Source organism: Salarias fasciatus, chromosome 13 (genome assembly GCF_902148845.1).
Source record: "Salarias fasciatus chromosome 13, fSalaFa1.1, whole genome shotgun sequence".
In the NCBI taxonomy this organism is placed as follows: domain Eukaryota; kingdom Metazoa; phylum Chordata; class Actinopteri; order Blenniiformes; family Blenniidae; genus Salarias; species Salarias fasciatus.
The window spans coordinates 10,773,721-10,800,901 of record NC_043757.1 but is presented as its reverse complement, the minus strand read 5'-3'; the positions used below and the strand labels follow the sequence as shown (position 1 = coordinate 10,800,901).

General features: G+C 40.0%; 1 protein-coding gene across 1 annotated transcript in view; it reads right to left on the bottom strand.

The window, feature by feature from the left end:
• plpp4 (phospholipid phosphatase 4) overlaps positions 1-25,982 on the bottom strand; it is a 59,832-nt gene extending 33,850 nt beyond the window's left edge. Inside the window, exon 1 of the mRNA XM_030107272.1 lies at positions 25,705-25,982. Within this exon, the coding sequence (XP_029963132.1) occupies positions 25,705-25,793 (89 nt within the window). The 5' untranslated portion in view covers positions 25,794-25,982. The remainder of the gene's footprint in view (positions 1-25,704) is intronic.
• Positions 25,983-27,181: the final 1,199 nt, after the last annotated feature.

The following is a 27,181-nucleotide window of genomic DNA, read 5'->3' as shown; positions in this document are numbered from 1 at the left end:
TCAGGAGCTGGACAATAAAAGGCTAACCCACAGTGACTCTTTTTTTTTCAAGTTCATCTGAGAGCAGTCAGTTATCCTCCTCCAGGTCTGTAATATTTTTCTGTTGCTTCTGTAGGAGGATATTACTCTCACTGGAGTGAGTTGTTCTGTGGTTCGTTTTTGAGGCGCTTAGTTCTGCTCTCGTCTCACATGTTCCTGCAATCCATGTTAAAATAATCATGACCTGAAAGGAGATAGCTATATGTAAAATTATGTAGAAAGACTAAAAATGTTCCGGATATAGAGGTAGTAGGTCCTAAACTGTGCCTATATTTTACTTTAGATACTTCGATATACTCATTTACTGTCCTCGAACCACACAATAACATTGTGGAAAGCAATCTGGGATCAAAGCATACTGGGTTAAAATCTGGAACGGGCCGTTCCGTAGGGTGTTTGCATTTTCTCCCTGTGGGTGTGTGGTTTTCTTCAGGTGTTTTGGTTTCTCCGCCCAATCCCTAAAAACCTGCACGTGAGATCAATCGGTGATCCGATATTGCCCGAAGATGTGAATATGACTGGTCCTGTGATGGACAGGACAGCTGTACACTGGACTTCGCTGTTGGTATGTGACTTTTTTACTGAAAGGGTCTGTATGAACAATGTTTTCTATTTGTATTACAATAAATATGCTAATCCTTCTGACAACCTGGAAAAGGAGGTCAAACACCCATTTCCTCCTATTCAAAGCAACCTAAATGAATTTATTATTACTGTATGAATGTTTTCAGAAGATAGTAATGTTTCCAATGCAGTTGAAAATCATGTTTCGTTACACCCATGTTTTAACCTACTAAAATCTGAAGTTACTGATGAATGCGACAATACGATATCTTCACCACAGATCCACAATCTACATGCTCTGCATTGTTGGAATTCTAAAGTTACAGTTTCAAAATTCAAAAGCTACAGCAGAAAAAAATCCTGTGCTTGCTGTTTTAGCAAAATCAAATCTAACTCCTGCAGCACAGATGGATTTAAATAAAGACAGCCGAGTATCTGTGATTTAATAAAGCGCTGCCGCCTCAATTGGATTAGGGGAAGGTCACGGTGGAGACGCAGGGAAGCTGACTGACAAACTGCGGATACATCTCTTGATTTAATAATGCATCTTTATTTCATTCATTATTAGACCCATAGACCTGACTGCGGCTTTGCTGTCATGACAAATAATGTTCATCTATGTGTAATAAAGACTGGACAGGAGGAGGAATGGAAAAACGATCTGTCAGATTCCCTCTCGACTGAGGACACAGGGCTGTGCACAGTTTGGCTGAAAAAGACACCAGACAGCAGGGAAACAATTTTGAACAGAAGATTTTACACTGGGAGGTGAGGTTTGTGAAAATTGGATATGGCAATAGGTTTGACAGCCCGAAGTTTGGAAACAGAAATTAGACCTGTGCCTCTATGTACAGTCAAGGCTATGGCTCCAAGGATGATCTGATCGGTTCACATTTCAGAATGATAACTGTGACAGAATGAAGCTAAAATGGACACAGCCGATTCAATTATATTGTGAACCAGTAAACAAAGTGAAACACCTGCTAATGGAAAAGTTACCTTCATAATATTATTTGCTCATCTGGGTTTTCCGCACCGTCGAGGATAATCACAGTCACTTAAAACTATTAATGGGATGTGTTCAAACTGGAGACTTTATCATCTTTCACGGGACCTCATGAAATGTGCGCGACTGTGCAAGTCACTGTTATGCAGATGCAAGGAATCTAAAACACACTCTCTCTCTGAACGGTGGGTTTGTGGTAGCAGTTGGGGCTTTGGTCGAGCGTGTCGGGAATGCACAGTGTTGGTCATGTCACAAGCAAGGCAGCGACAGGGGAGCAGGATGGCTGCTGAGTGACGTTCGGCCGCAGCCCCAGCTTCTCCTGGGAAGCCAGGGCTACGGATCACCCTTCTCAAGTTGGCTCAAGGAAAGAAAAGGGGAAAAAAAACACCTCTCTTTTCTTATCACACAAAGCAGCCACAGCAGGGCATGCTGTGGAAAAGTCAAGGAATATTTTTGGTATTTTAATAACCCATCAACACTAGCTCATGCATCAAGGTGTATTCTAAATTTACACTATTGAAAGAGGCAGAACAAGGGCCGGCTTGGTCGGACTACAGGTGTCTGTCAGGATAAAACCCCAGAGACACTCAAAGAAAGGTCAGAGACCTGCATTTCAGGCACATTTCCTGTAATGTGGCTGTCTGAAGATGGCAGAATGTGGACAAAGGAATGGACAAAGTAGGGACTGAAGAATCAAGAAGTACAGTGGTGCAGTGTTGGTAATGCTGTGGGTGGTGGGAGAGCGCAATGAGACGCACTGCTTAGCCCACAGCAGGAAAGACAGAAGCAGACTGAAGGCTCTCTAGGAGGCTTTACGCTCCACATATGCCAAACGTGTATTCATTGAACCTGCTGAATAAATACGATGAATTCACTGCACCACTGGTGTGGTCTCATTTACAGTTTCCTCTTTCTCTTTTGCAATATAAAGTCTTCCCATTATTGCACCCACATGCTACTGTAGTGGAACACTGCGGCAACAATTTTATTTCAGTTTTCATCCCTTACTTTCCTTCCTCCATGACTTCACTACGACACAAGAGATGAAAACAGTAGTGGTAGCATGTGGTAAGTTTGTTGTGAATAACTCTTGATGCACTATGAAGGAAAAAAAAAACCTCAGAAGACTAACAGCATCCAGCTGTTCGTGTTACTTATACGATCAGACAATTTCTGAAATCACAGATTGGTTTTAATTTGAGTTGTTTAAAGCAGCACAAACAAGCAAGCTACAAAATCCCTGCCTTCATCTTAAATTGGGCTTTAAAATGAGTGATATACAAGCTGCAGGAGCTCCTCTAGAAAACTGCCTCAATGTGTGAAAAATCTTGCAGAGAAACATTAGTTATTTTATTCATCTGATCTTTAAAAGTCAAACAAATCTTTAGTTACCAAAGACAGAAGAACTTCATTTATCACCTGACCAGGGCTGTGTTGGTGGTTTATGTAAGGTAATTGTGCAAAAGTTACTTTAAACATGAGCTAAAGACTAAATCAACTGTTTATCAGTTATCCTAAATTGTTGCTTCATCTAAATGAAGAGCATTTCAGCTAAATTTGATCCCCACTAGATATTTTCAATGTGATTAATGCATCAATGTCAGATCAGTTTATCTTCAGAAATCAACAATGTACCACAAGCTTTCATGGTTACTCTTATTAAACCTCTTCTTGAAAGGCCCACCCTTTACTATTCATAAACTCCTAGAAAAAAGTTGTCATAAATCACCTATGTGACCATGAAGAACTAATTATTTGAGTTTTTCAGTCAATGTGTTTAAAGCTCATTACATTAGGATATCAACAGCTCACAAAAGTGAAGTTCATAACAATGTTAGAAGGATAAAAAATTAATTTTGCACACGAAGCCATCTAACACTAAAATATCACAAATATGCTAAGAAATTAATTTGAAGTGGAAGATAGTGTTCCTTTTTTTTATTTTTCATCTTTTGATTGTGCTTCATTATGAGATGCTTCTGTTTGCTGAAATGGAAGGTTTGTGTGTGTGTGTGTGTGTGTGTGTGTGTGTTTGTGTAAAAATGAGTAGTTTCACAGACGGAGACAGATTGTGAGGACGTCGCCCCAAGGAGAAGTTTGGAGCATCCGGTCGCTGCGTCGGACCGTGACTTTGTGACCACACCAGATGGATGATAAACTGCTGGACTCTTGTTAACAAGCCATTCAAAATCTTCAAATGGTGCAACTCAGATGCTTTCGATGGCAGCAGTAATGGGCTCCGTGACAAAGTATGCAGAAGCATGAGGCATGAGAAGAGTAATAGCTGGAGCAGCACATAATCCCATAGTGTCATTTCCTCTAAACCCAATAAGAGAACGGACACCAGAGAAACATAAGAGAATCTGTTAAAAAAAAAAGAAAGAAAGAAAGAAAGAAAAATGGCTTAATCAGCCCCCTATGGTGATGGATTAGGGAGTGATATCACACCGCACGTCATTTTTCTAGTGATTTGACTTGCTCTTTTTTCATCATTGACAATGGGCTGGCCCAATCACTGTCCAGTGATGGGTTCTCTTCCCTTCAGGCCTGCCACCATCCATCATCCACGCGTCTTCTATACTGCTTTCCCTTCTTCAGGATCATAGGGCAAACATACAACCTGGACACAGAGGGACCGGCCAGTATTTGATGTGAGGCGTGAGGACTAAACGCCGTGCATCCGAACCTGTAACTGATTTTATGTAAATATAATACTAAATGGACAAAAAGTGAAAGGGAGACGCACAAAAATTGCACAGCTTGTGGACCATCAGCGCTTTTTGTAGAAAGACAAAATCCCCCCCATTACTGAGCCATTGAGCCAGAAAGCTCAAAGCTCTGAGAGTACGGGGTGTGTGTGTGTGTGTGTGTGTGTGTGTGTGTGTGTGTGTGTGTGTGTGTGTGTGTGTGTGTGTGTGTGTGTGTGTGTGTGTGTGTGTGTGTGTTATTATGGGTGCTATAAATAATAAATGCACACACTCGGAAGCACCAAAACGACAAGGAGACACTCAGCTAAAAGTTGCCAACAAGTTTTTTTTTGCAAATTAGACACAATTCAGACCCAAAGAAATTCTATGAGGGTGAAGTTAAAAAAAAATAGTGATGCTGGTGTAAACTTTATTATGAAATAAGCAAAAACAAAAACACCATCACATGAAAGCAGTGAGTCCAAAGATGCCACTTTATATTGCCTCAGAGATGATTGAGTGGATTTTCAAAAAGCAGTCAACGATCATATTTCAGGATAGAACAAATAACCTCAGTGAAACACAAACAGCAAAGCCATGTGATTTTCAAGATAGGTAAAATGACACAGCTGTACTAAAGAAATGTTCCACTTGTCATTTTTTAGGTTGTTAGGCTCAGAAACTTATTTGTTTAGATGAATTGGTCTGCCAAGATTAAAAGATGCTTTGTTTTTTTCAGGAGGGTGTAAAAGTTTTTGATGTGTTCCAGATTCACAACAACAAAACCCCGCATTTCTCCTTTCAACTGATTTTTGCACCATCGTTGACTAATCTCTGTCATTTCAGACACTCTCTGATATGGAATAATGCTTTGTCTTCAAGTTCTCAGGGACACAGTGCGAAGGACGCCCTGTTTTGTCTGAAGTCACTTGGTCTCATGAGCTTTCATCTGAGAAACAACACCTGCTATTCTCGTGATGTCTGTCTATAAAACTTGGCGTTGGTGGAAGCTATGCCAGAGTTAGGTTGAGTTCTCCTCGGAGCAGCAGCCTCACTCTCAATCAGTTGATGTGTGTGTGTGTATCCTCTGAAATCCTTATAAATCCTCCTTGCGCAGCGTCAACACCTTGACTCGTCATCTTTGGCTCTGAGTCACCAAAAATTCCACAACACTATCCTACATATTTAGGTATCTGTCCGCTCCACTCCATTGGAATGAATCAATATCATCTTTCATGAAAAGATCACACTAAACAACCATGGCTCAGATCTAACATGTCGAGAGTCATGTGTACCTGCATGGCTCCCCTGCTCCACGGTATATACAGCCCAACATAAATCCTTTAGAATATCATATTCTTTATTGCAAAACGATCGACCTAAATCTAACAAAATCTCCTTCTAACTTTGCATTTCAAGACAGTCTGACAATGAGTTAATTCATCTTGTAAGCAAATTCGACTCAGAAAATGTTTATTTTGTTCCCAGAGGAAACATGCTTAGAATACTGCACTGACACATTTTGGTGTCTTAGCTAGAAAACTGAGGTTATTCAATAACTATAAATGAATAAACATATTGAACATTCAATCACGTTCTCAGAGGAAAAGGTTGCTGCCTGTAACAGTATTTTCTTATATCATCTTGTTTCTTGATAATTATTTCATCAATCAGCTGTTTACACAGAAATTGTAATGTATCATGTTTCCAGGAACGTCCTCCCTTATGAGAAGAAATCAATCTGAGACAAATTATTTTGTCCATTTTGAGATAAACAAGAAACACAGAAAATGTGTGTAGCTGGAGCTGGTCTCTGTTTTGATCCACATCAGATTCAGTTTTAATCTTCTTTACGACACTCAGACCCAAAACTTAACCAGGCTGGTATAAAAAGAGCAGGTGTGAGAGCACCTTTAATTCTCGTCAGTCCATCTCATCTGTTTTTTCATACCTGGTTGCTTGTTTGTTTCATCTGGCCTTTCCGTTGTCATTCCAGATGTGGTGTCACTCCACCTCTGTGTGTCTCTGCTTGCTCTTTGTTCATGATTGTCTCCAGCTGTGCCTCATCAGTCTCCTTCCTCCCTGATGTGTATACTGGCTGTTTGCTGTTCTGAATGTTGCCTGTCACTCATATAGCATCCTCATCTCAGGTGTCACATATAGCTTGTGCCACGTGTCCCCATTCTGACAGTCTTTCACCTATATAAGATCCTGATCTACTTCCAGTTTGCGTATATACTAAAAATGGATTCAAATTTGACAACAGAAAAAATCAATTTTGTGGGTTTTCCTTCAGGAATGTGGAACACCAAGCATATGTCTGAGATTATGCAATCTTAACAACAACTGGGAGGCGTATCTGTGAACACATGTAGTCGTGCAAAATCTGCAATGAAGACATTTTGATTGTATCACATTTCCCTTTGTGGGTATGAGGCCTGAATTCTCCATCTTCATCACTCCATGGTCCAAGCAAAGAAATACATAGAGGCGATACATGTTAATCCTGATTTCATTATGTTTTTGTTACACACATGATGCTGTTAATCTTTGTAAATCACACACAAAATGCATGAAAACTGAGAGCTGCTCCCACTCATGGGCACCACGGCCGTGGTAAACAGTTGTTCTGCATTGACATCCACAAAAATCTCATGACTCCCAGTCTACAGTCTCCTGGGACTTGATGCTTTTATTGTTGAGAGTCACCTTCAATGGCAATCCAACTTCAATGTCTGTCAAGTGCTCATGTACTCACCTTATTAATGTTTAAAGTGTTTTGTTTTCTCTGTGCTTGTGTGTGGAGTTTCATTACAAAGACAACCAGCAGCTTTATGACACACTGGTGTCTCTTTTAACAGATTTGTTATTTCATTATGATATTTTCTGACCACATACACACGTGAGCAGCAGAGTTACGATTGCAGTGACAATAAAACATATCTACACCAGGAGGACCAGCCAGGCTGATACCACGCGTTACAGAAACAATAAGAGTTTTCCGAGGTGAGATAATTCTAAGGCTCTTTTTTTTTATAAACTGTTGTCTTATTTATAAGCCAATTAAGTTTCCTTTTGGGTCTGACTATTTCTCTTTTTTCATCGTAAGCCGATTATTTCTAACAAATAAATATCAGTGCAGTGAGATGACGGAAATTACTTTTTTCATTTCTTAAACTGGGATCAAGTAAAGATGGAAGAAAGGCTCCTTCTCCAAAGAAGCGAAAAGAAAAAGAAAAAAACCCTCCAGTTGACATTAAATTGAGCTCTGGGAGAAATAGGCTGAACAAATAATTGAATTTTCTTTTCCTCTCGGCTGTTGGTGAAACTATTGTGTTTTCCTTTTGTGTTTCGACACATCAAATATGGGCAATATGAAAAGTGCGTACGGAAGCTTCAGGTTCTTTAAATTCCTGTTGCATTGCTGGACTGACTGTATTCATTCATGTACAATAACTAATCGGAGGGAAGGTAATAAAATTTGGTGTATTTTGATTAATTTTCAGTATCCATACGCAGTAAGTAATTGGTGGCCTTTGTTACAGTAACTTCCATTTAAAGAGCATATTCACCAGAGCGATGCAAAAGTGGAAACAGGTCATTTACCTTTAATGAAAATGAACAAAACTTCTGCAAAACATGCTGAACAACACACTGATGATTGCATGAAGGAAACGCTGTTTCAACTCCATATTTAATTATAAGCGCATCGTGTTTTGACTGCATTTCATTCTCGTATTTAAGCTATTTATTGAGATACTGATATCTGTTTCTTTTCAACATGTGCTATCAAAACAACTGCAGCAGGAGGGAAGATAAGAGGGAGTAGCTGGCAGCACACCTGATGCTTATCATTAATCTTGAAGGAAGATAAGCCCGGCAGTATTGGATTATTCCTTTAATAGCTACTGCAAAAGCAAGCCAGACGTAACCGAATGAAATTTGCAGCTACTGTACATATTATACAAATTTATTTCAGCAAGTCACCCCTGTGCTCTGTAATTATCTTGTGACCTTTAGTCAGACTGCAGCCACTGAAGCATGAACACACACAAGGAATTCAGCATTTATCAAGTAACCTTGAAATGTTTTGATCCAGAAAGTTTCACCTGTAATCTGGTTTCCATTAAATGGCCTTTGAAGCTGATGACTATCAAAATATAAAGCTGGCCTGATAACACACGGATAATTAATTTAGCAGACAGAATAAATGGTCTCTATGGTTATATCAGAAAGTGAGAAATCTATATTCAGCTCAGCATAACCATGCAGTGTTTAAAAAAATCAGGAGTTTACACTGCTCAGCCATAATATTGTGACCACTGAGAGGCCGTAGCCATTACAACTACCAAAAGGGGGAATGTACCCAACATTATGCAGGTAGCCAAAATGATTACTGTAAACACTTGGTTTGATTAAGTCTAGGACCCACGATGCAATGCCAACAAGTTTCCATGTGATTAGGTACCTCCAGTGATATTATTTTAAAGTTGCATGTTCCAGATTTTCACATTTTCTGCAGCAAATTGTTCCATAATTATGTTAAACACCCAATCCAGTTTAATCTGTTGGTGTGAGGAGACACTTCAGGCTACATATGACTTTCTGTTTAATACAAAGTCAGTAAGTAAATGCAGGACAAGTTGAAAAATATCAGTTTTGGGACTATGTTTTGATAGATTTATTGATACCTGAACTGTCAGGCCATAGATACAGTAAAATATAACAACTGATTTTATTAAAAAACCCATAAGCACCTTTAAAGGAGGGGTATTATGCAAAATCAACTTTTTTGAGCTTTGTATAATGCTATAATGTCATTTCCCCATTAAAAAGATGCAAGGAGTTGTTTCCTGAACCATTCACACATATTTGAGCAATCCCTGAATCTCCCCCTGGCAGCCATGTTGAGATCTGAAACGCTCGGTTCTGCACTGCTCCGCCCTAATCCACAGCTCCCCCCATCTCTGACGTAATCTGCACGGCTCCTCCTACACAGCTCGCGCTCCCCCGCCCCTCTCAGGGGTGGGGGAAATACACCGCAAATCGCTGAGATGGATGCTCTGAGGGGGGCGTGTCACTAAGCTGAGGAGATTCTTAAAGAGACAGGGACCCATTTCCAGTCGTTTGAGGCAGCCTGATGCAGAGGTAAATTTGATTTAAGTTGTTTTTGACACATGCAGCTTTCACCATTCAACTTTGGGCAAAGCTGTTGCTTGAGTGTGCTGTAGATTGATACTAAAGGGCTAAAAAAACACGTAATACCCCTCCTTTAAATGCCAATATGAAGCAAGATTCATTTGATGGCAATGTATTTATGTTTTTCCAGCAATTCACTCCACATCCAAACCCAAGCGTAGAGCCACCAACAGTGAGTGCATTTTAGCTCGGAAACACCCTAAAGTGCAGAATGAGTTACAAATCCATGACACTTCTTGACAAGATGAACAAATTATGGAATATGGAGTTAAACTACATTATTACACCTATTTGGCGTTGATTCATGATAAAGAAACTGTTGTCTTTTAAATGAAAAATGAAATATTGGACTTGCTTCTGTCTTTAAGGCTTGTGAAGGAATCATACACGGGGAAAAGGGAGGAGGGACGGAGGGCATCTGGAAGAATTAACCAGCCCCGGATCATTCCCACAGATAAGACACAGTTATGCATGTGGGAAAACAAGCCAACATTTATCACTGCTGCCATGCTTGGTTTTCATCCCAGCAAATGTCAAAGCTGACAGCAACAGAAGAAAGAGCACTGCCTCATGCTCGCTCAAAGGAAGGATGAACAGAAAACTCCCCTCACACCACCCACAGAGTGTCAGAGCCGGTCATTAGCAGTACCAGGAGTCCTGTGTCCAGTGATCCTGATATATATTGAATGTATGATACATGTGCTGATCTGTAAAGCTTGAGAAGACTGTTTGCTCTCACTTTAATCACTTAAGGCTATTTTCAGTTTTAAAGAGAAAGTTTCAACTGTTTCCACCATCCTTCCTGTGTTTTCTGGTGCTGCTGTCCTCCGTTCATGAATTTCTTCTTCACTATGAGTTTTATCAGCATTTGAATATTCTTTTGCTTCTAAACCCTTTTGCCGAAGTGATTAATAGTTAGTTTTTTATGCTATTTTTTTGGTTATCTCATGTTGGGTTTAGAAACCTTGGGAGTGTGTTTACACCAAAACAATTGCATCTATTTGTTTTGTATTTCCACAATTTGCATAAACAAAACCTTGGCACTCCTGCTGCGTGTGCAACTCACATGGAGGATGGAGGAATAAATCTGTTTCTTCTGGGTGATTAACCTCTTATGGAGGAAACCTACTTCTGGTGCGTTTGTCTGAGAGTGAGACCAACCCATTTAAATCTCCTCACATTTTTATTACTTTCCAAGTTAGTATTAGATGGTGCAAGCTACAAACAAATATTCACGGTTGCTCATAGACTCTGAAACGGGATGATTGCTTCAGATGATCTGCAGCAGGTAGCCTGAAATAATCGGATTCCTCAGAGGAATGCCTTTAACAAGCTTTACATGCATTTTCTTTCACTGTATAGCTTAAATGCCCTACACCCCCCTGAGCTCTGTGATATTGTGCATGATTAGACCTCTGTGCCAGTGGCACCACAGGTCAATCTGCACTGTGCACTAATAAGGGCTGTAAAGGCAGCAAAGCTAACGAGGGAAAGAGGGCGATGTCCGTCAAGAACAGCCTGCTCACAGACACACACACACACACACACACACACTTCGGTACAGTTTGGAAAGGAGGACTTGTGTGGGTTTTCTCTGCTGAACTTAGTCTTTCACTGCAGCTTCACAATCCAATCTTTTTTTCAGGAATGTTTTAAATGAGTGAAACTAATTCAGAGCTATAGGTATATATGATTGTGTTCACACTGCAGGTCTAAATGGTCTAAATAAATCCTTTATTTGTGTGAAAAGCGTCATGATGTTTAAGACCATGGTCGTATTGAACAGCAACAACTATGGATGTGATTTAGGCCCACTGTTTTTCTGTGTGCACTGCACATATTTAATTACACACTTTCATATTTGTAGCAAATTATCTGTCTCAATGTTCAGTGCAACTAGGTACTGTATTTATCATCGATATAATTTCATTTAAAAAAAAATGTTAGAAATGTGAAAGTTACTGAAGTAGCTGTCAAGGTTTTAAAATGTCAAAGGTGCTCCATTTCCGGTTATATCGTGTGTGTACGTGCATGCATGCATCTGTGTGGATGAGGCATGAAAGCAAAATCAAAAACTCTGGGGAATCGTTTCAAAAATCCAAAATCTAAATGAAAAAGTACAGTAGCCTATGTATGCCGATGCACTTATAGGGAAAACCCGTCTTTGAATGCTACAGGAGCCACACTTCCTTTATATATGGAATAAAGTTTTCAGTCAGCAGTAAAATAATTCATGTGTAGTTTACAGATGTCACTCTTGTAAGTAATACTTTCCACAAAAATAGTTGATGGATCAATGTTTGTGTTTTCAGTGTTTACTGAATAAAATACAGATTTTCATAAAATCAATAGCTCAGCGGATCAATATGGATGCAAATCATTAAAGTTGAACGATGCTCTTCTGTGATTTTGTAATCTTAATGCTTGGTTTTGAACTTTCAAAATGTTCAAGCCACAGAAAAAACATTTTTTCTAGACACTCGAGATAAAACCATCACAGAGGTTAAATTTATATCTCTGTAAACTGAGTTTTAGCAAGTAGTTATCTCATCCCTGCAGGGGTAAAAAACTAACAAGAAAAAAAAAACAGTGTTACATCCTAGTTGGTTTAAGAACCACAATGTCCTTGTTGGTCTTTGCTATTTATTCATTTATTTATTTATTTATTTATTGCTGCTATGCAGCCATTACAGGTGAAATGTACAAGCTTAAATTCAGCATGAGATGCTGACAGACATCACGCTGTCCCTGTTGTGTTTCCCATGAAGTGCAAACAGATCCAGCGAAGACAGTTACTCATCTGACAACATTTCAGATTTCTATGGATCCATTAAATCACAGGAGAAAAACTGCATTCCTGCATGTTTTCCACGTCTCCCTGCTCCAACACGGCTGAATGTAATGAGGATTGTTATCAGGTTTTCTGCTGAACCTGCTGATGAACCTTCATGAGATTCAGCCGTGTTGAAGCAGGGAGAAATGGAAAACATACAGGGCTGCGTCCCTCCAGGAATGCAGTTTGACGCCCCTGCAGTAAACCCATCATTACACATATGTTTGTGTATATGAATTTTCTTGAAACTGCATAAAGACGTAAATTTCCAGAAGAATAAGCCACGACTGAAATAAAGCCATTTTTGAAAATCTGTTATTTCAGCAGAGGTGCAATTATGATATAATTGTTCTATCAATTACTGTTAAACTATTATGATCTCTTGCTTTTGGAGTATGCTGGCTCTGTGCATGCTGGTTCACTCATGTGGCTCATTAAATGGACTGGAGGACTCATTAATATGATTACTTCCACCTGTGTGTTTCCTGCTGCAAAAAGTCAAAGTGCCACCGGAGCATAAGAACAAAACAGGTCCTGTGTGCTCACTCTCTTCATCTTCCATAGCGCCAAGAAAAATCAGCGCTGCCTTCGTGCATCTACTTAATGATTTGAACCAGGGAGGTGACGAAGCTCCACTTACAGTGAACAGGTGTCAAGGACAATTCAGTTATTCTGTCTGTAACCACAGCGCCGTTAACCAGCCTAATCAATGGAAGTGTCTGTGTGAGCATGCGTGCGTTTATGTGTGTGCTTGTGTTTGTGTGTGTGTGTGTGTGTGTGTGTGTGTGTCTGTGCCTGTTGCATACGCCTCTTTAAGATCCTATAAGCTGAAGATACACTACAACTGCAGATCACAAAATGCCCGATCCAATACAGTGTTTGAAAATCAATATGTTTTTTTTTTGGGGACTGAGACAAAGGTGTTAATATCTACTTTTTCTTCTTTTTTTTTTTTTTTTTTCAAAAAAGCTCACTACTGTACTTATTTGCTTGTGTTTTAAACATGTTAAAGAAATACTGTGCTATGTAATGTCTCAAGATTAGATCAAACGATCGAGAACATACTTTTGCCTTTTCATAAACCAGTCTCGAGATACTTAAATAATACTCAAAGTTTTTTCAAAAATGTGTTAAATTGAATGTTTTTTTAAAATATTGTGAATTTACAGACTGAGAGCTCCAGTTACATCCGGCCATTCTCTGTTCTCAAACTGTGTGATGTTTGCTGTAACCCTCCCAATTCGATCACACATTCATCATTTCCTGAAATGTGAATCTTCACAGCTATGATGACTCCGCAGATGCTCTTTAACTTTGTGCAATATTAATCAGAATGAGCTGAATTCAGACTGCAAGCTAAATCACAGCCGTTAGTGAAATCAGATCTGCGGAGTACAGACGGAGCGCGTCCTATTTGCAAATGATCAGATCACATTTGTTTGTACAGACTTCACCGGGTTATCTGCAATTCAGAGGTAATCACGTAGGCGTCTGGAATTTCCTTCCATCCCAGATTCAGGAGAATTTCAGTGCACCATCCCGATCCGCCAAACAATTGCGCTGTCAAGCCGCAGTGCAGAACTCCTCCATCACACCAATATCATAAGCACAATAAATCAATCACTGCAGCTTTGTGGGCTCTTTGCTCACGTCAGCATTTCCATCTGCCTGGATCCATCTGTTGTTATGGCTACTGTTGCATTGCAAAAAAACACACAGAAACAACTGCTCTAACTAGGATATGGATAAATCTTGTGGATTTAAACTTTTGTTAAGCTTTTTTTTCATATTTTTACTGCTGCTGCTCCTATATCTGGAGGCAAACTGGATGTGCTGAAGAATAAATTTGGTCTACCATGGAGGAAAAGAAAGAAAAAACAGAATTATATCCCCAAAGTAAGAAGTATTGTTTTGAATTTCACTTCTTCACATTTCACAGTAGATCCACCTTCATCCGTGTTCACCAACAAGTTCTGTGCTGGCTGCGAGTGTCCACCTATCTACAGGATCAATCCGATATGGATTTGGATTTGTGCCTCCACTCATCATGTTTCATCAACAACAAATGACAATGACGCATCAGGGGTTTTACCATCTCTTCAACAGTGGGAAAGCCTTGCTCAATGGATTTGAATACTGTCAAACCTACAGCTTTTTTACTATTAATGAGGAAAACAGACTGACTTTTCAACACTGACTTTACAGACAGTCTTTCTTTAATCACTTGGTTAATATACTTGATACCAACATTGAAGTTTATCTGCAGATTTTGGCATTTCTAATTAGGCAACTTTTTAACGTCTCAAGTCCAAAAGTGTAATTTCTGATGTATTGATTTCAGAAACTTTACTGTGATCGTCCACACCTTGTCCTGCTGCTGAGACTGAAAATCTGTGGTTGTGACAGTGATCTCTTTGCCTAATAAGGGTCATTGTGCTTTTGGTTATGGTGAAACAGAATCTGCAAATGCTTAAGATGTCTTTTGTTTTTTATCGTTCACATCTGAGACCACTTTTTGTACTCTAAATTACAGTATAGATCAGCCATTGGACTGTGTAATTTGGTTTGTTTGGTCTAAATCAAAGTGGTGGTACTTGAATATGTAGAAAAAAAATTATGGAATTAGTATTACCAGATGTCAATGGAAATTAAATTATTGAATAATACAAGTGAACCAGCTGCTGATGATGCCAACGCTTCACTCAACTGCACTTTTCAAGGGACATCACCAAAATGCCAACAGTGGAAATCGACAGTGAAATGTGAACACAAAAATAAGAATTTTGTTCATTTCAAACATTGAAACGCTGAATTATTTAATTTTCCAAATATATGCAAAATAACTGTGAGCAGTGGGCTAGAAAAGATCAACAGCATCTATCAATGTGAGAGGTGGAGGGTCACTTTAGTTTTTAATTTCGCAACAAGACTCCTAGTCCAGGTCTTTCCACATGTGAAAGGCTGAAAAACCATATTGCCACACACATATTCCCCCTTGAGAAGATTGTTTTGAAACACTGGCTGTCTACCTAAGTTTAAAAAAAAAAAAAAATTGCTGAGACACATCTGTACCTGTTTCTTCACTTCAACCGTGACATGTAGTATTTTGGATCCCATTCACCTTGAAGCAGTAAAAAAAAATGAGCCATCATTCTGCAGTACGCTGTCTAACACAAACCACACGAGTCATCAAGGATAGAGCAGTCTGAGAGAAAAACCTGCGAGCCTCGGGGAGTCACGCATGCACACACACAATCAGACGTGATGAAGGGTTTGTTTCAATAGGAGGAGGAATGGTGTGTTATATATTTTAAGATTTCTGTTGTGCGGAGGCTTTTTTATCTCCTCAGCTCCCCTCATCTGTCTCTGCATAGATAACAGCAAAATGCTTAAGACGACAATAATGTGGCAGATCTGAGAAAATACCTGATAAAGGGGCAATAAAAGGAAATAGCGGACAGAGTGAGGGATAAAAGGAGGATCAGAGACTTCTTTAAGTTCTGGACGATGTTTTCTTACAAAATGAGCTGCATGGAAGTATGTGTCATTCATGGAATATGACAAAGTTAGTATGTTTTCTTTTTCTTTTTCTTTTTTTTTTTTTTGTTGTGGTGACAGAAGCTTTGATTTGATACTCCTTACTTGATCCGGCACGAGGCCACGAGACCACGAGACTTTTCTTTTGTCTTCAAAACATATTCTGGAACTTCAAAAAAATAGCAAAACACATTATTGGAAAAAAAACAAACAAAAACAACACAATTGCCACAGTACCTTGTAATAAAGAATGGTATTTTTCTTCATTAAAGGTGCATTAAGGAGTTTGCATGTTTCATGCAAAACAACGGCCCCTGCAGGCCTTGGACGTAACTGCAGCTTAGTGAAACACTCGTGCCTGTGGCTTGCGTCCATGTACGTGCACGGAAGAGGGGAACTTCTTCCTCGCTCTTTTAGTAGTGCTCGAGTAGAATTTAAGTTTCTTTTGCCTGCTGGGGTCTGTGGAGTTGTGGCAGTGCTAGAAGCCGGTCTTTTCTTACTTTCTGGAAGCTCCATCCTCAGTACTGCTCAGTTGTTGCTCGCTAAGTATCTGGCGGAGTAATGGCGGACAAAACAAAACCTTAGGAAATCAGGCCAGCGGCAGCGCGCATCATCTCAAATTCTCCCCAAAAAAATTCTGGTGCCAGACCGGCACTGCAACTTTCAAGTGACAATTTAGCGCTGTTAGCGGTACTTACAATGAATATGTCAGAGCACATTGTACACATCATCAAATATTTCTAACATATTTATGGTGGAAAATACATACTTTTAAAGTTGAAAAATTCCTTAATGCACCTTTAAATAAAGTTGATCAGCATTTGAGCTGTTGTACTTGTAGCATGTTTGTAAAGCCAAAAAAAAATAAATTATTAGATTATTATCATTAATTATTGTACCACTGTTACTTTGATTGTCATCTTATTGTCTGCTCCGTCTGTCGTGGCTGTACGTACCACTGGTCTCAGCAGCAGACACACTGTATGTGGAAAGAAGATTTACTCAGTGTATCTTTGGTCACAGTTTGAAAGGTTTGCTATCATAAACCTCTCCCACTGAACAATACAAGATCAACGTACCAACACCAAAGCAGATATTGTCACTATTGGTCAATATTCATTCAGGGTGAGCAGATATGACGGAGTACCTTAAGAGCTTCTAATATAAGAAACACCACTGGTTTAGGTTGAATTGAAGCTCGAGGCTCTAAAATGTGAATGACTGAATTATAAAGGAATCATAGTCTGTGAAAATTGGTGTCTTTGACAAGAACGCACAAAAAAGCATGAGGAATACCTTTTTTTAATGTGAAAAAGTGAATACAGATATCTCGCCTTTGGCTGCAGTCACAGCGCTGAGTCTATGTGAATGAGCAATTTCACTCCATTCATCTGTGAGGTTGTTTGGGATTCTGGTCTCAGATTGACCATTGCACCATTTCTAAAAGCAATACAATGGAAGACACTAGAAGGGGATGAATACTGTTATTTTCCAGTAAATGAGATTTGAGAGGAGCACTTCCTCTTGTGAATGCAGTTTTAATGAAATGCACTTTGTGATTTTTGATTTTCTTCTGCTGCAAACCATTAGGTTTATTAAATTCACTTTGTAATGGGAGTGATGCGGGAGGTTACGAGGATTAAGTCGCATTTGGGGGTGAAACTGCAAATCTCTGAAATATGATGAATCATTAATTCCCATGCACAGATAAACTACTATTAGACTCATAAAAAAAAAAGGTTTTCTTAGAAGTCATTGTGATACACAGAGAACGGGTGATGTGGGAAACTGCTGAAATCATTGTTTTTCTATTTGTGATGTTTTAAAGTCACTTGGGGAAAAAAGCAAGGTTTGATTTATTTCATTTTGACCCAGATCCACATTCACTCAAACAAACATGAGAACCACTGCCTTTTTTCTTGTTTTTTTCCCCCCTTATTCTTTCTGCTCCCCTCCCATTATTTTCACAGTTACAGTGAATTTTCATCATCTTATGCGGAGAGTGGACCGGCAGATCAATTTTGTGCCAAACCCTGACGTGCCCCTTTAAGAGAGAGAATGGTGAAAAGGGCGCACGGAGAAACTGAGTGATCTGATGCCTATGAGGGGATAAAGAGATGGGGTTGGATAGATGACAGCGGGGACAGCGAGACATAATGAGTTGATCAAACGATTGTGGAGAATGGAAATGCCAGAGTAGCTTGGAGGGGTGACAGACTGAGCGGTGAGGGAATCCCTGGCCTTTGCATGACAGTCAGCTGCCTTCGCTCTCACCGGACTCGATGGCTATTTCTGCCTCTGCACCTGCCGATCTGCGGATCTACGCACTTCTATCCCCGTCTGTGAACCTCTAATCCATGCATGATCATTTTTGCATTTAAGACATTAGTATTTTTTCCATGTTTCCTTTTCATCTGTCTTTCAGTAAATCAATCTTCTTTTTCCAACTCAAAGTCCTTTGAAACACTTTCTACCCAATCTTGTTTCCTTTGTGTGTTCACATTCGCACATCACTTTTTCCTGTTGGATTATCTTCCTTCTGTTTGGTTTAATTGGAAGTCCCTGAATAGAGTACCACTTAATAAGCACCACTTCTTCAAGAACTCAGTAATTAATCAGGTCGCTTGTAGCCAATCCAATCAAGAACAACAATGGAGACAAAAAAAAAAAAAAAAAAAAATTCAACGAATGGACATCACTGGAGATCACGCTTTTTCTCTCACTCACTCCCATCTGCTTCTGGTCAATCTGTGTCAATAGCTTCGAGCTGAGGAGGATTTCAATGGCCTTGCAGCCGCAGAGACCTGTCAAACATGCCATATCAATTTTTCGATTCTTCTCCAATATAATGAGGGTTGCGGATTTGGTGACCTGTGATTCGGTTGCCCACATTTTAGCCTGCACAGGAGACTAATGTAGCTTGAAAGCCATTGTAAAATAGGAGACAGTTTTTTTGTGGCATTGTTGAAAAGTGATTTGTAGACAGGGAAGCACAGAATGGCACACAAATAAAGGGAGTGGCAATAAGACGGGCTTCACCTGAGGGGTTCTATTCCAGTCAACAACTACATTCTCAATAGTTACTTGTTTCTATCTATAGTTCAGTCAATATTTGAGGAGAATATATAAGTGTAAATACAATATATTGAGTCTGATGGAGAGCACTTTCCCTCTTCGGTTTCACTCGCTGTGTGCTGCACTGTGTGGCAAGCGAGCTTGTTTGCCTGAAAATTTTGCCCAGGGGAAGAACGGTTGGCCGAAACCACACAGATGGGTGAAAGAAACAAAGAGCTGGAGGCTGCAGTTTGGAGGTCGGCAGTATAAGCAGCTCTTTCAGATTAAAAAAAAAAATCTAATGAAAAGCTTAGCTTATTAGAGCGGACACATTCACAAGTGTGGCCTTTAGTGGAGAAGTCTGTACAGCCTGTATTAAAATCTTATGTCAAATGAATTGAAAAAAAAAAAATCTCTGTAGGAATTCCTTTGAGGGAAACTCGTCCCTTTTTAATCACTGCATTGATTCGGAGTGACCTTCTCCTCCTGTGGGACAGATGGACCCACAGCTCCAGTCAATCTCTCACACTGGTCCCGTCTTCTTATAGCTACGTGCACGTGCACTCCCCAATTTAATGAGAATATAACAAAGAAGGACATTTTGGAAGCGTATCATTTTTCATGTGTTATGTCTTGGGTGGCGGTGTTACTTTACTGAACATGTAATAGCATGGATATAATATCTGTTTCATAATAGTGCATCCCATGTTTATTTGACTGTCCAAACGCTTTTGCTCATTTCGCTACAGCACTGTGTAAAGTTGACTGGTCAGCAGGGATTCTCTGTGAAACTGAAAATTATCTCCAGTTAAGTCGGAAGTGTTTTGCTTGTTTGGTGGGTGGTCGAGACATCCTCTCCTCTACTGCATTATCTTTATTGCCGGAGCAGATGGAACAGATCAATTCTGCCTCCCTCTCAAAGTGATTAAAGCTACAACATCAGCGGTGCGGAAAAAACACATCAAATAGTTGTATTTTAAAATCTAAGTAAATCAGAGCTGTAAAGTCCCAGTGCATCGATAGCTAAGGTCTCACTGCACTCTCAAGTTTAGACTAGTGACTTCCTGAAAATATCTCTCCTGTTTTAATTTGTTCCCATTTCATTAATAATATATTCCTCTGTAACAAATGTAAATATGGTACATGCATTAAAAATAAAAAATACATATATGCACACACTAAGTATAGAAACTTGGTTGAAAGACTGAACTAAGGTGGGATAGAAACTGAAATGAGGTATGATTTGGAACAATGTAGCTGGAACCTTGAAAAAATATGGAATGTGGTACAACCTGGGAATTTCAGATTTCTGGAGAAAGATGTTTAAACCCTTTTCTTGCACCACAATTGATCCTGGCGGTACATTTCCTCTATGAAAATTCTCAACTTTTCATCATGCTGAAAGAATTAAAAACCTGGTTTGGTGGCATCTCTAACTGCCGTCAGGAAGATAGTCGTCCAGCAGTGGAATCTTCTCGATCATACCTCATTGGCTAAGGAGCTTTTCGGACATCTCATGAATGGAACTACCATCTGCCAGGATTACTAAAGCGGATCAAACAATCGATGTGGAAAAATATGATGTCTGATATGAGATTTGTTGGCTTACTTTTGACTCAAGAAAAAGGGGTGAATTTGAGCATATGGTTGTTGTTCTTGTTTTTCCCCTGTGAAGGACTTATGACCTGTTCATAGAGTATCCTGCCTTTTTTTCCCGTCAGTAAAGATCAGCTCCAGATGAAAACAATGTGAAGTTAGATAAAGCTTTGTCGAGGATTTATGCTCTTGTTTAGCTTTGTTTGCATGAAGCATGATTTTACATGAAAAGCTTAACTCTATTGTATGAAAACATCTGCATTCAATATGTTTCTCTGCTTCATTGTTCATATTTTCCATATAATTGGTCACTGATAAGTACTTGTGACAGTAACATCTAGTCCAGCACTATTATCCATCACCGGTAAGAGCTTGGTGATGTGCTGTTTGTTCCCTTTAAGCATGTCAGGGTGCTATTAAGTTTCTGCAAATGCAAACAGAAGATGCTTGTTCACATTAAAAGCACTCAACTGGCAAACCATGGGGTGAAAAGGGGATGCTTTTAATTCTAAAGTGATTACAGGAGCTGCTGCGGCTTTGCCCTTGCTGGGAGTTGTTATGAAAACATTTTTTTTTCTACCAGTTGACCATTCAGTCTTTAATGGAACAACACGTGGAGGTCACTGCCAGCTGTTAGATATAGAGCGGTAGATGAAGGTCAACACACCTCCAGAGCTTGCCCATCAGCGACGTGAACAATGCGTCATTAAGTATTGGCATATTTTTCTTAGAAATCATTACAATTTTTAGCAAACTCATGAAAAGAAATCGGCTGTAATGCTGCCGAATTGCTGTCATGGGCCAAACTGTTGCAAGAATGAGCAACATTGTTGTAATGATTACTGTTTTGCTAAACTCCAGTTAACTGGAGGAAGATTATCACATTAATCCTCCTCTCTCCCCCCTGACAGCAATATGAATTATGTCCGACTGTAAGTTATATGAGCATCTGTCTCTATTCACTGGAGTTGTGATGCATAATTGGACAAACATGACCTCAGCTTCATGAGATCTGTTTGCCTATATTTGCACGTTTGTAGTTAAATTAAGCTGTTTTGTTGACAGTTTTTCTTGTGGAAAATAGTTCATGAATCTTTTTCTTTTGAGAACCACCAATATTCAGATTAAAGACCATCTTTGTCCTTATGTCATTGTAAAATCAAATGCATTGCAATCGTTACTTTCCCAAAGAGCTAGTTGTCTTTTGTTGTTAGTGATTCGAAAAGTGACTCCACTACTTTTTAAAGAAGTAACAACCTGCTGTCATCAATGATGAATAACCTCTACAACACTGATGAACAGCGCTGTTGTGCTTACAGCTTCTTGTACAATCTGCTTTATCAAAAAAGCTCCTTCAGCTGCACTGTAAACAGATTTAACAGCTTCCCCTATAAAAGCCACTGCTCAAGGGGTGTTTGTTGTACTATTAAATTACAATTCCTGTAGCCATGGTAATCTCGGGTACTGGCTGTTCAACCAGAGCTGATATTATTGAAACTGTTTATTTATTTATTTATTTTAATCATTATTACTTTAAGCACTGCGGAAAAAAAAAAAAAAAAAAAAAAAAAAAACAGCCTCCCAGCAACGTTTTTCTCAATTGGTGGTTTTCTTATTGTCTCGTCAACTGTAGAAACAATGTATCCCATTGACACTGTATCCAGTCCTCTAAAAACGGGGATTTTCCTGAAGCACAAAAGCCCTCATCCTTAACGTTCAGGATAAACAATCCATATCTTCTTAAATGGTCCAAGGCCTGACATTTTACTCTTCCTCAACATCTCACAAGGCTTCCTGAGGCTTGCCAAGCCTGTGGGCTGTATCCCAAAGCTGCTCCTAATTCTCCCTCTGAGAGCTGAGGATGATATCCAGTGAACCAAAAACCCTGTTTTCAGGGATGACAGCAGCAGCAACAACAACAAATATCCTCCCTAAAACAATGCCAGCATCCAAACATGTTTGAGTTCATCACAGTCACGATCTGCTGAATCGCTTCACTGTAAATAGATGGAATTTTATGCATTCTCACAGTATCACCACATTCTTCTTAATTAAAAAAGTCTAGCGTGCCTGGGTTCAAATTATTTTTAGCACCAACAGATTTTATTTTTCTTATGTGTGCCATCCTTTAAACCAGCTGCCCTCCTCTCTGATCAATCTCTCCATCAGGAAGCTTTCAGATTGCACAGAACAGTTCTGAGTGGTGCATCTGTATTTTCTATGCCTCAAGTCTTAATCTATAAAATCTTTACTCAATCTAGATCCCACTTACAGCATGTCTTCCACCTGCATTTTTATTTATTTCTTATTTTTGTCCATGCACTTCTTCCTCTAACAACCTGCTCTCCAATTAACACGTATTTTAATATTTATGGGCATTATCTTCTAACTTATGTGTCCGATAATAAACTTGAAAAAACACAGAAGCTTTAAGTCTGAGCTTGTACTGGTTGTGAACATGAGCTGTCACTTGATCACTGAAGCAATAAAAATGCCTTCTTGGTATTTTTCTGAAGTCATGCTGGTTGTGGTTTGGATTACAAGCAAAGTAGCTCCAATCTCACATTGTCCCCCGTTTTTATGCTGAGCAGCTAGTCTGGATGAGTGAAAAAAAATGAACTTTATCATTTTCTGAGTCAGATTTTCAGCCTTTGATTTTTCTCTTTGTTAAATGTCAAAGATCCATTTCCATTTAGATTGAACCTTTTGCTTTGCACTCAAGAGACAAGCCACTCCTGGTCCTTTCAGGCTGTGATGGCTGCATGACATTAGCGGTTTCATAGCACAGGGTCAACTTAACCTTACACATGGCACTGCCTGTCGCTGAGGTCACCGCATCCCTCGAGGCTGGGAGCAGACAGGCAGTTTGGCAAGCAGCAGAAAGTAAAAAGTAGCACACTCCTTTAAAGGCAAGCTGTCATTGGCAAAGTTTCAATGTGAATAATGCAGGAAAATCGTGTCCCTCGGTCTTTAATTCATCTCACCGTGAGGGTGACTAGTCACGCACAGGATTTTTTTTTTTTAATTCACTGTTTCATAATTTAATTCAATGTTTTCATAAACAAGGGTCACACGAACAAAGAGAAATATGATCAAATTTACATTAACAAATACAGGCAGCACACTTTACAGCAAACACACATCGTTGGACTGTGGGAGGTAGCACCACTATGTAGATGAAGAAAACCCTCACATGCACAGGGAACTTGTGCAAACGTCATACAGAAAAGCCCCAATGCCAGGACTCAAGCCTCAGATTTTCTTGCTGGTAGAGAGGATTGCTAATGATGGCACTGCCATACAGCTCTTTTTTCTGTTCAACAAGTAGAAGTTTATACTGTTTCAATGAAATGGGATTCAACAGAAGATAATGCATCACGGCCAAATATCGCGTGGTGGAAATGTACAAACAAAGCTGCTCTTTTCCTCCAAAGATGAAACTACATGGCCCTATACCGACAGCAGAACTACTCTGATCAGCAGATACACAAGGTAACAGCTAAAAGCTGTAAAAGAAACGTTAGATTGTGTTTGACCCCAATTATCCTGCCTTCACCTCAGTCTTTGAGGTAAGTCAAGAACAGGGAACTGCTGCCCTTCATGGCCAGAGGGGGACTTTCTCTGATCTACTGAGAGTCGAGCTTGTTCAATGGAACAATTACTTCAACTCCTGAAGGCATGTATTACATAGAAAAATCCACTGTGACAAAATGCATGATTTAAACTTACAATCTAGTCCAACTAGATTACAAATCAGTAGTCCAACAATGTTTTTTGGAATCATTTCAGTGAATAAGAATAATATTACACACCACAAAACACAATATAGATGCGATAGTCTAGATATGAGGTTAACACTCTGCTACTAATGAATAATATACAAAGCAAAATGAGGCTGACGTGTGTACAAGTGTGCGGAAAATTGGATCTTATGTTTATCTCTGAGTTTTGTCATGGAGAAGAAGTAAACTTGATGCTATAAAACCAAATACAATTTAATATGAGCTCTGCGGTGCTTCTTGCTATAAGTACGGAACATATCAAGCTCACTGATGGTGAAGTTGGAAGCCCATAACAAACTGTTTATGAGCCTTACTTGGGTCTCTGTGCAGTTAAGAGGGAATACAGGGAGTAAAACTCCTTTCATTATAGTGATCACGGACTTTGAAACAGGGGAATCAGTGGCAGATATAGCAGTTTAGTGGATGATGATGGCGATTTTGTGTGGAATTGCATTTTCGTGTGGCCTTGAGCAGAGATTCGCAACCACATATCAAGCCTGAAACGCCGATCTCACAGCCTCACACATGAACACACAAACATAAAGGGCTAAACTGAACTGTTTCTTGCCTCCACTCTGTCATGTCTCGCTCTGACCACATCATCCTCGCTTGAGTTTGCCCATGTCAAACACTGTCAATGTGCAGCATCAGGCTCTTCTTGGCTTTTATATTCATTTTACATAGAGTTACACCACTTGCCCCAAGGACAGATATGAATGATAATGTACACAGGCAATGCAGACAGTGGAGCTACACATTCCAATCAGGGAAGCTTATTCTGGACTTAATTTTCCTAGAGATGGAATTAGATCCGCAGCAAGGTGAGTCATCTTAATGACAGGACCTGAGGCTTTTCCCACATCATATCAAGCAGAAAATCAATAAAATACACAATCACGACGTTTGACAGCCTCAGGCAATACAAACTATGAATGATTTATGTATGTTAGTTTAGAAAAATGTGCCTCTGAGTCACGACCGCCTCACCAAATGCCATGCTGGAAAATGCTGGAGGAAAAAAAAAACTCTCATCCACACGCGATATCTCCGAATAGTAGTGGACTAAATAAAAAATAAATCATCATAGTCATAAATCATGACATAATTCCATAATTATAATTTGAATTAAAACACAGAAACGTTACAAATCGTGAAATAAAGTGAAAGTTTTCTTTTTCTGCTTCTTCTTTTGCAACCTGTTACTACAGCGTGGTGCGGATGGGATCTGTCCATGGTGCTGAACTGGCTCGTCCAGCACCACACCGCGGCAAATGAACCTCAATACAGCACTCCGGGGGTCTGAATAACGGAGATGCATGTGGGCACAGCCGGTCACGAAACTACACACCAAGGCACACACTACCGAACTGGATAGAAAAGTCAGCGGCTTCAGCGTTTTTTACTCACACAAAAACTCCGAAGAGCAGAACTCGGATGCCAATCTCCAAAGCCAATTCCCGCATGTTTTTCCTTCGGTCCGGGGGTGACACGTTCATGATTACGAAAGAAATCCGTCAAGTGAGAAGGATTAAGGTGGTCCTGGTCAGTTCGGGAGGTTGCTCACTTTTGTAATCCACTTCAACAAAGCCGACGCTTCCTGAAGCGGCGCTCTCCTAATCGCGCATGCCGCGCGCCTCCATTGCAACTCGGTCACCTGCAGCAGCCTGTCCCTTCTGGCTTCTCCTTCCTCCTCTGCTCTCTTCTCCTTCGCCCGTTCCCGTCTGTTTATATAGTCTGTTTGTGACAGCTGCTTTTTCAGAGACTCAAAGTCTCTGAGCTCCTCTCTGTCAGCTGCTTTAGTCTGAGCGCTGAGAACAGCGAGCGGATTTGGAGGAAACGCACAGGTGTGCGAGAGTATAATGAGAAGGAAAGTGATGGGAGACGGTAAAGTAAAGACAGACTCCGAGCGACACCGAGTGCTTGGAGTCAGTCTCTCTCTCTCTCTCTCTCTCTCTCTCTCTCTCTCTCTCTCTCTCTCTCTCTCTCTCTCTCTCTCTCTCTCTCTCTCTCTCTCTCTCTCTCTCTCATCGCTCTGCTGAGTTTCTGAAAATCAGTTGAGCGGAGGTCTCAGAAGAAAACGTGAAAAACTGAATGAACGAACGAATGAATCAATGAATGAACGAATAAAGGATTATTGCTTGTCTATGACCTGAACAGTGTCCCTCCAGACCAACAGCTTGTAGTGAAACACATACATCAGCACTGCCAATAGGCTCAAAACCAAGTCTGACACCTGATATTGGAAGGCTGTGCCAGAAGACAGCCAGTTCCGGGGAGCCTCGTTCTCTGCTGGCTCTTCTCCACAGTGTCCAATCATATCACAATGAGGAATGTTGCACCTCGGGGTGTGAGCAGCAGGACAGTGATGAAGGAGCACAAGCAGCGGCATACCTACAGACCTGGAAACCTGGCCTGCACTTCATAGACACACATGAATATTTTATGCCCTCTAAACCTGGCTTTCATGCATTACCTGCCTGTCCAGTGAGAATATGTGTGTAGGACTGGGAGTGAGACCACTGTGAGGGAAAATAAAAAGCCCCTGACCCAAAAACGTCCCTGTTTGCTTTCTAGGTCATATGCTGACAAGCTGGAAACTCTGTGATACAACTTAGAACATCATGCCTTCTCGTTAGTTAACAAGACACCTTCTTTTGCACATATAGAAAGGATAAATGAACCACACACACACACACACACACACACACACACACACACACACACACACACACACACACGAACACATGCACACACAGAGTAAAGATTTTGATCTCTTCCTTTGTTTTTTTACTGTGGAGTTCCAGGTGATGTGTCTGGCGTCTTCTGCAGCTATTTAATAAGAACAAAACAAAACAAGAGGAGACGTGAGCCGGCGGTAGGTTGG